The sequence below is a fragment of the Panulirus ornatus genome, chromosome 13 (genome assembly GCF_036320965.1).
Source record: "Panulirus ornatus isolate Po-2019 chromosome 13, ASM3632096v1, whole genome shotgun sequence".
Classification (NCBI taxonomy): Eukaryota; Metazoa; Arthropoda; class Malacostraca; order Decapoda; family Palinuridae; genus Panulirus; species Panulirus ornatus.
In genome coordinates, this window is record NC_092236.1 from 56,227,435 (window position 1) to 56,243,002 (window position 15,568).

The following is a 15,568-nucleotide window of genomic DNA, read 5'->3' on the forward strand; positions in this document are numbered from 1 at the left end:
AATTCATAATCTCTTAACGTTCACGTGATTATAATGACACTCTAATTACATTTTGGAGATGTTTCCAGGGTTTATGCCCCACAGAAGTTACGAAATATATTTGCCATCGAGAGATCTATTTCTCAGAAGACCCTTGGGTAAACTAGGATTTACATCACCGTAACCCAATAAAATCATCTCTTGAGGTACGGTAACTGGCGAACTACCCGTTCGTCCAGGTGTCACACAGAAACCCTGCAATGACCCAATAGGAAATTGAAGCGTTCCTCATTCCTACATTCTCACGTAACCCAGTGGCCAACAACTGGTACGCGATTTTTCAAAATAAAGTCAGAAAAAAAACAAAAAAAAAAAACAGGGCATTTGAAACACATCCTATTTTGAAACATGTTTATTAAATAAACGATCATTCGAATTACACAATCCCCCACTCATCAAAATAGTAATCACCCAACGGCAATAACCATAGATCATCGATGAAACATGATCCCCAAAGCGCTGTCCAACATGTCACACACATATACATAGACATATATATATATAACGTCAAAAATAAAGTTAATAAACAAATAAGCATTTGTAACAGTACTTACCGTCACGCCCCGCGTTGAAATAATAAACTAATAAACAAATATACATGACTTACCGTCCTCCAGCGCCGGATACATCATGACCAAACATCGTGGCACATAAGGAACAGTTGAAATATATTGATGAACAGAAATGTATTAACAGTACTTACCCACTCGCTGCTCTCCTGTTGACCACCCCCACAACCACCCACTCACCGGGGGACGAGAGACCTGTGGGCAACGCATCACTTTATCAAAGTTTTAATCACACTAAAATCCAAGCAGTTTATATAATAGTTTACTATTACTTTATTGTCTTTAAGCCATTTATCCTCATCACGCTACAACACTTTCATCATGCATAGTTCACTAGTCCAATCAGAAATTGTTTATATGATACTTACCAGTGACACGCCCTTTCCACCTCTCCCAAAGCATGAGTCATTACTCACTCTTTGGTGAGCGAGTGACACGTGAGTATTCTGCTGTCGATGAGTATAGCTTACCCAGCTCTGAAGAGGGTATGTGCTAAGTCCAATGAATAACTAAAGATTATTCGAGCTATAATTAAGATGCACTATAGTTTATATCACTTGCGTTATAATATAGATGCGCTATAATCTATATCACTTGCGCTATGATAAAGATGCGCTATAGTTTATATCACTTGCGCTATAATATTTATAAGTTTCACTGTACTATAGAATAATTTCAAAGTAAGTATCGCTTGCACCAGTAACAAGATCACTTATACCATAATTTCTCACGCGTTTAAAACACTTCACAACACTCGAATGGACCACTTAAAAGCCTAGTTCAGAACATGGTCGAAAGAGGGGTGTGTTCTACGTCACCTTCGCGCTATAGAGCTTATCACTACGTACATATACGTTATATCACACTCGCTGTAGACCGTGGCAGTCGCCTTCCGCTGATGTGGCCTCGCCCAGCCGGCGACTGAGGCGAAAAAGACGGTGATTCGAGGTTATGGAAAAATTGGGCGGAGTCTGTCAGCCCCTTTTTAAAAAAGAAAAAAAAAATAGTTACCCCATCGTGTCTTTCGCCTTAACTTTGGGTAGTTGTGGGCGAGTGAAAAACTTGATGCCCGGTGCCTACATCGCTTGATATAATTACGGGAGATTGATATAAAGCGTATCATTTGGAGGCAGAGACGAAAAATGTTAGAATGAGAGAAAGAGAGAAAAAATAATATATGGGCGACCTAGCACTGTTATGGCAATAGCTGCTGCGTCACTTGTAAACAAAACGGTGGTGGCGATGGTGGTTTAGCTTCGTGTAACTGGTTGTTTTGACGCTTTCTAGGATTACGATGGCGTCGCCGAGCACCATCACTCCATCATGAACGCCACCGTGTCTCCATCACCAACCCGTCACTCCATCACCACCCTCATTCACTCTATCAACAGCCTCTACTCCATCACATACCCTTATTCCATACCTACCTTCACTTCATAACCACCATTTCGCACTCCATCACCACGATCTCCCTCGCTCTATCACCACCACCCATCGCTCCATCACCACACAGACTCGCTCCATCATCACAGTTCTCACTCCATCACTATGATCGCCCTCGCTCCATCACAATTCTCACTCTATCACCACCAACCCCTCAATCCATTATCGAAACCCCTCACTCTATCACCATACTCCTTCACCACCCTTGCTCCATCATAACCCGTCACTCCATCACTACTCGAACGTGATTCTAGAATTATCTTGAGCACCTGAAGAAGGCGCTGGAGAAATGTTCTTATCGGTAGATATAAATAGAAGTTGAGGCGGCCTTAAATATAAGCTAGCAGACAGTTAAGTACCAAATACCATTCATAGCGTTTGCCTTTCACTTTACCTTCGATACGTCAATAACGAGTTAAATAGAGTAACAAATGTCTTTTTTTTTTTTTTAACTGATACTTGACAGATCTAGCAGGGATTTTGTAGCTATAAAAAAAGAATGAAGGACACACATATGAGTTGGCTTTGTTTATGAGCTCGTTGCTGTGTTAATTTAGGAGGTCCTTTCTATATATATATATATATATATATATATATATATATATATATATTTTTTTTTTTTTTTTATACTTTGTCGCTGTCTCCCGCGTTTGCGAGGTAGCGCAAGGAAACAGACGAAAGAAATGGCCCAACCCCCCCATACACATGTACATACACACGTCCACACACGCAAATATACATACCTACACAGCTTTCCATGATTTACCCCAGACGCTTCACATGCCTTGATTCAATCCACTGACAGCACGTCAACCCCTGTATACCACATCGCTCCAATTCACTCTATTCCTTGCCCTCCTTTCACCCTCCTGCATGTTCAGGCCCCGATCACACAAAATCCTTTTCACTCCATCTTTCCACCTCCAATTTGGTCTCCCTCTTCTCCTCGTTCCCTCCACCTCCGACACATATATCCTCTTGGTCAATCTTTCCTCACTCATTCTCTCCATGTGCCCAAACCATTTCAAAACACCCTCTTCTGCTCTCTCAACCACGCTCTTTTTATTTCCACACATCTCTCTTACCCTTACGTTACTTACTCGATCAAACCACCTCACACCACACATTGTCCTCAAACATCTCATTTCCAGCACATCCATCCTCCTGCGCACAACTCTATCCATAGCCCACGCCTCGCAACCATACAACATTGTTGGAACTACTATTCCTTCAAACATACCCATTTTTGCTTTCCGGGATAATGTTCTCGACTTCCACACATTTTTCAAGGCTCCCAAAATTTTCGCCCCCTCCCCCACCCTATGATCCACTTCCGCTTCCATGGTTCCATCCGCTGACAGATCCACTCCCAGATATCTAAAACACTTCACTTCCTCCAGCCTCTCACCATTCAAACTCACCTCCCAATTGACTTGACCCTCAACCCTACTGTACCTAATAACCTTGCTCTTATTGACATTTACTCTTAACTTTCTTCTTCCACACACTTTACCAAACTCCGTCACCAGCTTCTGCAGTTTCTCACATGAATCCGCCACCAGCGCTGTATCATCAGCGAACAACAACTGACTCACTTCCCAAGCTCTCTCATCCCCAACAGACTTCATACTTGCCCCTCTTTCCAAAACTCTTGCATTTACCTCCCTAACAACCCCATCCATAAACAAATTAAACAACCATGGAGACATCACACACCCCTGCCGCAAACCTACATTCACTGAGAACCAATCACTTTCCTCTCTTCCTACACGTACACATGCCTTACATCCTCGATAAAAACTTTTCACTGCTTCTAACAACTTGCCTCCCACACCATATATTCTTAATACCTTCCACAGAGCATCTCTATCAACTCTATCATATGCCTTCTCCAGATCCATAAATGCTACATACAAATCCATTTGCTTTTCTAAGTATTTCTCACATACATTCTTCAAAGCAAACACCTGATCCACACATCCTCTACCACTTCTGAAACCACACTGCTCTTCCCCAATCTGATGCTCTGTACATGCCTTCACCCTCTCAATCAATACCCTCCCATATAATTTACCAGGAATATTCAACAAACTTATACCTCTGTAATTTGAGCACTCACTCTTATCCCCTTTGCCTTTGTACAATGGCACTATGCAAGCATTCCGCCAATCCTCAGGCACCTCACCATGAGTCATACATACATTAAATAACCTTACCAACCAGTCAACAATACAGTCACCCCCTTTTTTAATAAATTCCACTGCAATACCATCCAAACCTGCTGCCTTGCCGGCTTTCATCTTCCGCAAAGCTTTTACTACCTCTTCTCTGTTTACCAAATCATTTTCCCTAACCCTCTCACTTTGCACACCACCTCGACCCAAACACCCTATATCTGCCACTCTGTCATCAGACACATTCAACAAACCTTCAAAATACTCATTCCATCTCCTTCTCACATCACCACTACTTGTTATCACCTCCCCATTTACGCCCTTTACTGGAAGTTCCCATTTGCTCCCTTGTCTTACGCACCCTATTTACCTCCTTCCAGAACATCTTTTTATTCTCCCTAAAATTTACTGATAGTCTCTCACCCCAACTCTCATTTGCCCTTTTTTTCACCTCTTGCACCTTTCTCTTGACCTCCTGTCTCTTTCTTTTATACTTCTCCCACTCAATTGCATTTTTTCCCTGCAAAAATCGTCCAAATGCCTCTCTCTTCTCTTTCACTAATACTCTTACTTCTTCATCCCACCACTCACTACCCTTTCTAAACAGCCCACCTCCCACTCTTCTCATGCCACAAGCATCTTTTGCGCAATCCATCACTGATTCCCTAAATACATCCCATTCCTCCCCCACTCCCCTTACTTCCATTGTTCTCACCTTTTTCCATTCTGTACACAGTCTCTCCTGATATATATATATATATATATATATATATATATATATATATATATATATATATATATATAAGGTTAGTAGAGAGGGGGGACGGGGGGGTGGGGGTGTTCCAACACTCTCCGTGACTACGAACAACACATTGCCACACACTCCCTCTGGCGCCTGTCTTCCCGGGAACACTATGTGTACGTCTGGCCTCCTTCCCTTGAAAAGGCCTTTTTTTATATCATTGTTTAATTCTAAGTTGACTTCATCCTTTCATTTTCGTACGATAGATATTGTAATAAAAAAATGTTGAAAAAATCCGAAACCTATAAATAGGTACGATGTCTTATTTTACAATTATTTCTACAAGTTATATAGATCTTGCTTGTCTGTCTTCAGCTTCTCGTTAATTTGCCGTTTCGCTTCACGTAAGCGGTGTAGTCGAAAGCCGTTCCCGCTTTTTTTTTTTTTTTTGCAGCGACGCTGTACAAATTAAAGTTGTCCTCCTAACAAGCAGTTCTAATCGAGCTATGACGACTGGAGTGTGGGATGGATGGTAGGGCCGTGATAAAGTGTCGTCCGTAAACTTTATTGACGGTGTGCGTAGTCTGCGTTGAGCAGGCAGGCAAGCGAGGCCCTTCCTTCCGCTTGCATGCAACGCTCTTTCTTCCACTTCCAGGCAACGCTCTTTCTTCCGCTTGCAAGCAATGCTCTTTCACCCGCTTGCAGGCAACGCTCTTTCACCCGCTTGCAAGCAATGCTCTTTCACCCGCTTGCAGGCAACGCTCATCCTCCCACTTGCAAGCAACGCTCATCCTCCCGCTTGCAAGCAACGCTCTTCCTCCCGCTTGCAAGCAACGCTCATCCTCCCGCTTGCAAGCAACGCTCTTCCTCCCGCTACCAAGCAACGCTCATCCTCCCGCTTGCAAGCAACGCTCATCCTCCCGCTTGCAAGCAACGCTCTTCCTCCCGCTTGCAAGCAACGCTCTGAGAATTCTTTCTTTCTTTCTTCTTTCTTTTATGTAACAATAAAGAAAAAAAGAGATCTTGGTTCACCTCCTATTAATGGCATTTCTGAGAACTTCATTTGTCTTGTAACGAGTCAAATGTAACCACTGGTCTTGCCTTACTTGTGTGTGTGTGTGTGTGTGTGTGTGTGTAGCCACCATGTGTGTAATCTCTGCTCCTCGAGCCTTGAGTAGATAAGATTACAACATTTGTACTTACATTAGCGTGAGCTGAAGTTCTTCGCAGTTACGTGACTGGGGTGATTATAGGGGGATTGGGGGGGTGGGGGGTGTTTGATAGAGTGAGGGGGGGTGATGAGAGGGTAGAAGGAGTTCATAAGGGGAAGGAGTAATGAAAGAGGGGAGGAGTAGGGGTGAATAGGGAGAAAATGTGATTAAGAGGGAAGGGGTAACTAAGGGAAAGGGTGACTAAGAATGAAGGGGTGATTAAGAAAGGAGGAATAGGGTGATTAGCAAGAGGCTGAAAATTCTCCCTTCCCGTTGTTTTTTTTTTTTTTTTTTATTTTCCAAAAGAAGGAACAAGCTAAGAGGCCAAGTGAGGATATTCCCTCTAAGGCTCAGTCCTCTCTTCTTAACGCTACTTCGCTAACGCGGGAAATGGCGAATATGTATGAATATATATATATCTTATGAGTGGCCAATTTCTCCACTGATTATCCCTAGAAGTAACTATAAACATTAATACGTGTTAATATATCTGATCTGATTGCTGCCATTCGATTTAGGTACATATCTCTTTCATCACGGACTTGTTTAATTTGAACCATTGCTTATATTGTCCCCCCAACCCCCCCAAAAAAGGAAGATTTATTGATACATACATTTTGCTTTTTCACAGTTTGGTGGACGCCGCTGAAACGCTCATCTTCAACACCACTCATCGCTCTACATACGAATCTGTGACCTAAAAGAGAAGTGATTTTGCTTACTATTAGTCTTATAATCCCTTTGCAATTAGTCACACTCATGTTAATCAACGGATGAATACCTACATATGATTTAATCATGCGATTACCAAAAGCAACCACCTCAATTGCAGAAACTGGTCCCTTCCCATCCCACATACGCCAGGGAACACCACAGAGCTTTCACTGACGTTATCCAAATCTTTTTATCAAAATTATTCAGAGAGAAAAAAAAAAAGATAAATGTTTCATCATCCTTATCTTCCACAGGTGTGTGTGTGTGTGTGTGCGTATGTGTGTGTGAGGTGACGCCAGCAAAACCCACAAGAAGAGGAGGATCATCTTGCATCTCGAGCACGAGGAAAGAATAATCAGGAACGCCTACTGCCGGAGGAGAAGAAGACAAGTAGCTGTAGCTGTAGCAGTAGCTGTAGAAGTAGCAGCAGTAGTAGAAGTAGTAGAAGAAGTAGCAGTAGTAGAAGAAGAAGCAGTAGGAGAGAAAATAAAAGACCCTGGGTGAACCATCAGAAGCCAGAAGAGGTTTGGTGGGGGGGAAAAAAAACGGAGGCGGGATCGGTGGTGACAGAGAAGAGCCGTGGACCCAGCCATGGGCTTTAGGGAGAGCAGAATGGGGGTGGTGCAGAACTCCACCACAGTCCTGGTGGTAGAGGAGCACAAGCAACGACCCACCTACGGTACACAGTACCTGGCTGCCTTCAGTGGTACGTGGCGCCCCTCTCCTTGTTCCTCTCAGTTCTCCCATGGCGAATGACGTGATATAAGACGTAACCGGTCTCCTGGAGGCATAGTGTCAAAGTGGATATCTCTTAAATATATATATATATATATATATATATATATATATATATATATATATATATATATATATATATATATATATATATATATATATATATATATATATATATATATATATAAATGTGTGTGTGTGTGTGATTGACAGCGGTCCTCAGCAATACCTCTTTTGTTATAATCATTCAGGTGTCATTAAAGTAAAGAGACTTACATGTGGCTTAAGAAGGATATGTGTGTGTAGTGCTTCTATCTCAAAACTTTAGGTCAAAGGTCACACGTAGGGAATGATGATGCCTCGTGACTGTAACGGTGAGTGCATGGGTACAGTAGGTGACCACAGCACAGCTGGGGGGGTTTTGGTTGTTGTTTTAAATTGGGTTTGTTCAATGCGCGATGCGAAAATAACGCATTACTGTAATGGCAGCTCCTGAAGGTAGAGAGGCCTTTGACCTTACATCAGAGATTGCGATCCATCATTCTCCTACGTTAGCTGAACACGTGACCCATCATTCGGGAACGTGTTTCCAAAAACTCCATCTCCTCCTCAACAGCTTCGATGGGCGCTATGGCCGTCGGCTCCGTCATTGGATACTCGGCCCCAGCAAGCGCGGCGTTCCGTTGGCAGAACTCCACAGACAACGCCACTTCGGAGGGCTTCTACCTCGGGAAGGAGGAGAGGAGCTGGTTCGCGGGGACGATGAGCATCGGGGCGCTGCTGGGGTGCATGGTGGCCGGCTACACCATCAAGACCATCGGCAGGAAGGGGACCATGTTGCTCTCCGTCATCCCACTCATAATCGGATGGGCGCTCATCGGTAAGAAGGGCGGAGACGCGAAAAAGAGAGACTGTAAATAGTTCATTTGCTCTCTCTCTCTCTCTCTCTATATATATATATATATATATATATATATATATATATATATATATATATATATATTTTTTTTTTTTTTTTTCCTGCGATGCTTTGACGTAGCCTTATTGGATCATGGTCTTCCTTCAGGTCTGGCCCAGAACCTGGCTATGCTGCTGTGTGGCCGTATTCTCTGTGGCCTCTGTACCGGCACGACCTCACTGACTGTCCCCACCTACACGACAGAGTACGCCTCCAAGGACATCAGAGGAACACTTGGTAAGATTACGTGATCATTGAGACGTTCACTGTCCTCGTATCGTAAGGTGTAAAGCAGACGGAGGGTAGCAACGACACTGTGTAGTATTCCAAAGTTTAGGCGTCGCTTCGAACGATCACCATCATTCACTCAGACTTGTCCACTACACTTTTACTCCTTACAGATACCTTTCACCCGATCTTATTCACATCATTCCATGAGATGTTATGCATCTCTACTACTTTCTTCATGATTTCTCTTGCCACAACGTTCGCTTTCCTGGTCGAAGGATAGGTTCTACCCTCTTTGCTCTTCAGTCATCACCAAAGAGAATTACAATACCCCTGGGGATAGAAGAAAAAGAATTCTTCCCACGTATTCCTTGCGTGTCGTAGAAGGCGACTGAAAGGGGAGGGAGCGGGTGACTGGAAATCCTCCCCTTCAGTTTTTACTTGTCCAAAAGAAGGAACAGAGAAAAGGGGTCAAAGGGAGGATTTTTCTCTCTTAGACTCAGTCCTCTGTTCTTAATGCTACCTCGCTGTCTTACTGACCTTCTCTCCTTCAATTCCAGGCTCCGGGTTCCAGCTGTTCATCACCCTGGGTGTCCTGTACGCCTACGTGCTGGGCACTGTGGTAGAGTCGTGGCGGTGGTTGAGTGTGGTGTGTGGCGCCCTGGGTCTCGTCTACCTCCTGTTGGCCGTCTTTCTGAGGGAGTCGCCGATCTACCTCCTGACGAAGGGCGAGGAAGAGCAGGCGAGGCAGTCACTACAGTACTTCAGAGGTTAGCATTCGTTTTGGGATTTCACGCCTTTTTCACAAACTGTGAACAGAAATGTTTTTTCATTATTATTTTGAAGATTTACTTATACCATCGTATACCTACGCTTCGGACACTATTTTGGAGGATAACAGATGCAGATGAAACCTGCAGGAGATACGAGAGGTGTAAACTGCAAGATCTATCACTTGTCTAATCTTCAGGGCAGACCGAGAGGCATGTATGGGAAAACGAGCAATACACAGAGGAGGAACTCTGGTCAGTTTGAGGGGTCAACTGAGCAATACTGACCAGTCGGGTCATAACAGGTCGACTGGGTGTGATCCTTTACATTCCTGTATATATTGACCCGTCAGGTCACGACCTGAGGGGTCAATCAGGTATGTAAAGGGATCCTGCCCAGTCGACCTGTTACGACCCGGCTGGTCAATATTGCTTAATTGACCTCGACGCTGACCTGCATGTATTGTCTGGTTGTCTTAGCTGTCTGTCAGTTGACCTGAAGATGTGATAAACGAGGGATCTTGCAGTCACACTTTCCATTTCTCTCGTGGTGTTATCTGTAAATGTATGTGGGTCTTCTTCTCTCAATAGGGTTTGATAAGAATGATAACAAGATGCATACATTAATGATCATATGGCAGCTGCTCTGTATAGTTATGACTCTCGAAATTTAAAGATTAGATAAGACGCGTTCGAGAATGATGTGCTTTACAGTGTCTGCTCTTAAAACATTAACCTTCCTTCTGCTGCCCCCTTCTACAGGCAAGTCCTACGACATCGAGAAGGAGCTGCAGGAGTTGAAGGACTCGCTGAGGGAATCGTCGGATGCGCGCTTGTCCCTCAAGGATCTCTCCTCGCCCTGCGTTCTGAAGCCGCTCCTCACCATCCTCCTCCTCATGTTCTTCCAGCAGCTGTCAGGGATCAACGCTGTCGTCTTCAACATCAACGCTATTTTCCAGGCTAGTGCCCCTCGAACCCCAGAGCTTCTTATTTGAGCCCTCCCTCCCTACAGACCCTACCTCGAAATCCTCCCTCCCTTCAATCCCCTTCTCTCCAATCATCTGTGGATCGTACAATCGTTAAGGGCTGCCCTGCCACACGCAGCAGTAGTAGTCAGTGTTCTTGCCACACTCTGGAATGCTCGAGCGGTCAGCAGAAGAAGCCAATGTAAGTCGAAAAGTTCTTGATTGTTTTGGTTAGTTCGTGGCTACACCAAGGTGGTCAGGCCAGCAAGTGTGTGTGTGTGTGTGTGTGTGTGTGTGTGTGTGTGTGTAGGATCTTCGGTCAGCCACGATCAGTCAATAAGCTTCCAGGCTTCCAGTCAGTGGCTGCTGGAAGGCAAGAGTGGTCAACACGATCACTCACAACTAAGGGGGATTATTCCATACCATTACTGTACCGGATCTAATATTCATTCCTTCAAGTTCATGATATATATATGTCTCCATTTTTAAAGATCTTCAATTCCCTCCCATCTGAAGAGTGACCGTCAGAACATTGATGGTAACAATGAGTTATTGAATGTATATATATGTATATATATATATTTTCTAGATGCCTTCCTTAAGGGAGTTTACATGCCTTGTCCTGGAGCCTCGTCAGCTTAGACGTCTTGGCCTCATTTCGGCAGGACTCCGGCAGCAGTATCTCAGAGGACGCGAGCATCATCATCATAGGCGCGGTCCAGGTCCTCTCCACAGTGGCCTCGACCTTCCTCATCGACCGCGCCGGCAGGAAGCTCCTCCTCTCCCTCTCCGCTGGGGTCATGGCCATCTCCATAAGTACGATCTTAGACCAAGAACTGTTGAGAGAAAGATAATGGTATGCCTCGTTCAGCCATGCATGGATGTCAGTGGTTGCATTCTACGTTATTCAAAGTTGTCTTGGGTTGTTCGTTATCGCCTTTTTTGCTCCATGTCGCGTCATCAAGGGGTCAAAATGAGCGCGTGCGCAGTACTGTATGATGGTTTAAGATGTTCTGTCCGTCTCTGTGGATGTGATGTCGTGTGTGTCTCTAATCATCACGTCTTCTACACGTGTGGCTCCCTTCCTGCACCTACAGGAGCAAGCTGAATACCCGATCGTAAATCCCCACTTTAGCCTTGCATCCAGGATTGTACTCCCTCATTGGTACGTGTGTGCGTGCGTATGTGCTTTGAATATGAGTGACATTAAACGCAAATGAGCAGAGGGCAACCAATTGATTTCCCTTCAGGTATTGACTTAAACGATCATTGATCCTTCAACCTTGGCAGCTGGCAGTGTAAGTGTCACAGAACGGATATCCCAGCCTCGTGGGTGTGTGTGTGTGTGTGTGTGTGTGTGAGAGAGAGAGAGAGAGAGAGAGAGAGAGAGAGAGAGAGAGAGAGAGAGAGAGAGAGAGAGAGAGAGAGAGGAAGGAAGGTTACAGGAGCATAAATATGTATTTACTTGATGATAACAAATGTGTGATAACTCCTTCTTTACTCCACCTCCAACACCGCCCTTCTCTCTCTCTCTCTCTCTCTCTCTCTCTCTCTCTCTCTCTCTCTCTCTCTCTCTCTCTCTCTCTCTCTCTCTCTCTCTCTCTCAAAACGTCATCCTGACCACCACCAGCCTGCATGGGGGTGTTCTTCTACGAGAAGGAGCAGGACGAGGAGTGGGTCGTCTCGACGCTTGGCTGGCTCCCCCTCACCTCCCTGATGGTCTTCTGCATCTCCTTCTGCCTCGGGTACGGCAGCGTCCCCTGGGTCATGATGGGTGAGTGTGTGTGCGTGTCCGTTCCTCCCCAGCGACGCCTGGGCCTCACATACAGTTGGGGGGGCAAAGGCCGCCCTGTGACGGAAGACCCCAATTGTTTATTAGAATGAAGGTCCGTTGATGGCTCCAGCCACGGACAAAAAGTCCACATCAAGGCCACGGGCCTTAGATGAAGTATAGAGGGGATGGTAGAGGAGGGGGGACAAGATGAATAGACACAAGGGAAAAGTAGTTACGATTGTTTTTTATTGGAGGGAGTGAATAAACCTGTCCTTTAAAATGTGACGGGCTCATAGTTGTTGGGAGAAAGACATTGAGAAAGGTAGAGGGAGTTCCCCAAGGCTTCGAGGTGCAGGGGAAGAAACAGTTATCAAAACGGCCCACCCTTGCGTTGCAAACGGCCTTAATTCCATAAACTCTATAGATGGAGACAGGGGAGTAAAGTAGAAGGCTCTCCCTCCATTACCAATAAGATTGAGTTGCCTGAGGGACGAAGACCCATACATACAAACACACACATATAAATGGATATGAATATACGTCTAAGTTTCCTCCTCTCTCCACCCAGGGGAACTGTTCCATCCCAGCGTGAAGGCGGCAGCCAGCAGCATGGCCGCAACCTTCAACTGGACGTGTGTCTTCATCGTGACCTTCACGTTCGAGTCACTGCAGGTAAACGTGAGAGGACCCGGCTAGGGGACGACGCTGGAGAGATCGTTCTCACGTCGATGTATTTTGTGTCTATGATTACTTCCAGAACCCCACCTTCTCCTGGAATGGGTTTGGTGTTATTCCATGACACCCCTTATCCTGGAAAGGGTCTTGGTGTTATTCCAGGACCCACCATCTCCTGAAAAGGGCCTTGGTGTTATTCCAGGACACCCCACCTTCTCCTGGAAAGGGTCTTGGTGTTATTCCAGGACACCCCTTCTGGAAAGGGTCTTGGTGTTATTCCAGGATACCCTTTCTCCTGGAAAGGGTCTTGGTGTTATTCCAGGACCCCACCTTCTCCTGGAAAGGGTCTTGGTGTTATTCTAGGACATTCCTTCTCCTGGAAAGGGTCTTGGTGTTGCTCCAAGACAACCCCTTTCTCTTCTTCAGGACCCTTCTTCTCTTGAAAGGGTCCTGGTGTTACCCCAGGAACCCTTTATACCAGGGGCTCCCGCTGTTCCAGGGCTGCGCTACTTCCAGAAGCAGGGAAGTGCAAGGAGTCCTTTTGGAATGAGTTCTTCGACAAGAGACTGTGGTACTCCCTGTCGTCGAGAGACGACGTCACAGCTTCGCTGGAGGTGACTTTCAGCTCGCGGTGTAAACAAAGGCAGGTGGAGTCCGGTAACATCACTGTCCTCATTATCAATCATTATCCACAAAGTTTATTTTTCTATGTGTGTTTTTGTATCATTATATGACCGTATAACCCTAGGGGCTACTGCGGTTTCTTGGCTGCGCTACAATCAGTAGCAGAGGAGTGATGGACTCCTTAGGAGTGGGAAGTTATTCAGCGAGACTGTACTCTCCCTGAAGGTTGCTTTTCACTCGTCGCGAAGCCACAAGCGGGTGGAAGATCGCAATTGAGCGCGTGATCAACTAAATTCCTTTACCGACCACAAGATGAAACGCGATAAGATCCCTAGTGCACTTTCGTGAGAATGATCACATCACCAAGGGAAATACAAGAGAGAATTATAACAATCAGTTGTATCTGCCCCTGATGATGATGATGATGTGATCATTACACGAAAATGCACCGGGGAACTTAACGTGTTTCATTTTCATGTGGTTAAGATGCGGACCGACTGCCGCGACCAGGATCGAACCCATGCGGGCTCAACCACACTGCATGCATGCGCCACAGGTCAATTAGGGACTGTGTTGACACCCCAGTGTCTCTTTAACACGGAGTCCTGCAGGGCGATAATCATATCAAGGTCCCTTCTGTTCCCCACTACTTGACATTTTAGTGGGGGTGAACTTCATCAAGCCTCGTTAGATCAACTCTGGAAAGCTTATGCAAGCTCGCAGCTTATCTTAACTCCCTCTCGACATGTGTGTGTGTGTGTCGGTGTGCGTGTGTGTGTGTGTGTGTGTGTGTGTGTGTGTGTGTGTGTGTGTATGTGTGAGCGAAAGAGAGATTATGACACAAGTAGTAGTGACGTACATTTAATGTAAGATAAAAAAAAAAGATAAGATTAATGCCAAAGATTTCAATCTCTGTCCTTTCCTTATCTACTCCTTACAACATCGCTCTTTCTCGCCACGTCGGCCCTTCTAAATAAAAACCTGTGTGTGTGTTTTCTCCTCTCTCTCTCTCTCTCTCTCCCCCACAGGAGGCTATCCACGTGTACGGCGCATTCTGGTTCTTCGGGGGCATTTGCATGATCAACTTCATCTTCTGCCTAACCATCGTGCCGGAGACTAAAGGAAGAACCCTCCAGGAGATCACCGCCTCATTTGATAGTCCAGTTGCCAAAGCGGTCCGATGAAGTTATCTCTTATCTTTTAACATTTAGGAATTTCCAAATACCGTCCATCTTGTCTATATTTGTTACATAAAAGAGTTCTGGTATTTAGACAATTTATTTTCCTTATATATATATATATATATATATATATATATATATATATATATATATATATATATATATATATATATATATATATATATATACATATATTGGAACAAATGTAATGGTACATTTGTACTAGCTCTTATGAATTGGGTCAGAGCGAGGTTGCCTCGCAGCATTTTATATATATCTGTCCTATGCATTAGTTCACCTAAATAAATGATTGTTATCTGACAAAGTTTTGTTATCCTTATCTATAACAATTCATAACATACAGCCCGTGTGATGATACGGTGCCTCGAGCTCAATGGAAGTGGTTTGATGTATATGTATTCTACCGCCCCCATCAGTGGGACTCCAGAATTGGTAGAGGATGGGAGAGAAATGCCATTAAAAAAAAAAAAAGAGAGATTCACACACGGGGCACTGAAATGACACTGGGGACATAGCATGTTGATAGAGATGACTTGAACGGAGGTGCCATGAATATATAGGATATGGTGTGGGAGGAAGGCTACTACATACAGTTTTTAAAGGGGAGAGAGAGAGAGAGAGAGAGAGAGAGAGAGAGAGAGAGAGAGAGAGAGAGAGAGAGAGAGAGAGAGAGAGAGAGAGAGAGAGAGAGAGAGAGAGAGAGTTGGCCGACCCATTGACTCACTCAAGACGATAGTACGACCCT

The 15,568-nt window shown here is 44.8% G+C and overlaps 1 protein-coding gene across 2 annotated transcripts in view; it reads left to right on the forward strand.

Annotated features, from left to right (window-relative positions):
• Window positions 1–15,127, forward strand: part of LOC139752922 (facilitated trehalose transporter Tret1-like) — a 19,041-nt gene extending 3,914 nt beyond the window's left edge. For both annotated transcript variants that reach the window (XM_071668988.1, XM_071668987.1), the window contains 10 exons: window positions 6,810–6,886; window positions 7,147–7,598; window positions 8,244–8,507; window positions 8,694–8,822; window positions 9,374–9,583; window positions 10,346–10,542; window positions 11,214–11,364; window positions 12,179–12,322; window positions 12,891–12,994; window positions 14,650–15,127. In XM_071668988.1, coding sequence (XP_071525089.1) covers window positions 7,484–7,598; window positions 8,244–8,507; window positions 8,694–8,822; window positions 9,374–9,583; window positions 10,346–10,542; window positions 11,214–11,364; window positions 12,179–12,322; window positions 12,891–12,994; window positions 14,650–14,805 — 1,470 coding nt within the window. In that variant the 5' untranslated portion in view covers window positions 6,810–6,886; window positions 7,147–7,483 and the 3' untranslated portion in view covers window positions 14,806–15,127. The remainder of the gene's footprint in view (window positions 1–6,809; window positions 6,887–7,146; window positions 7,599–8,243; window positions 8,508–8,693; window positions 8,823–9,373; window positions 9,584–10,345; window positions 10,543–11,213; window positions 11,365–12,178; window positions 12,323–12,890; window positions 12,995–14,649) is intronic.
• Window positions 15,128–15,568: the final 441 nt, after the last annotated feature.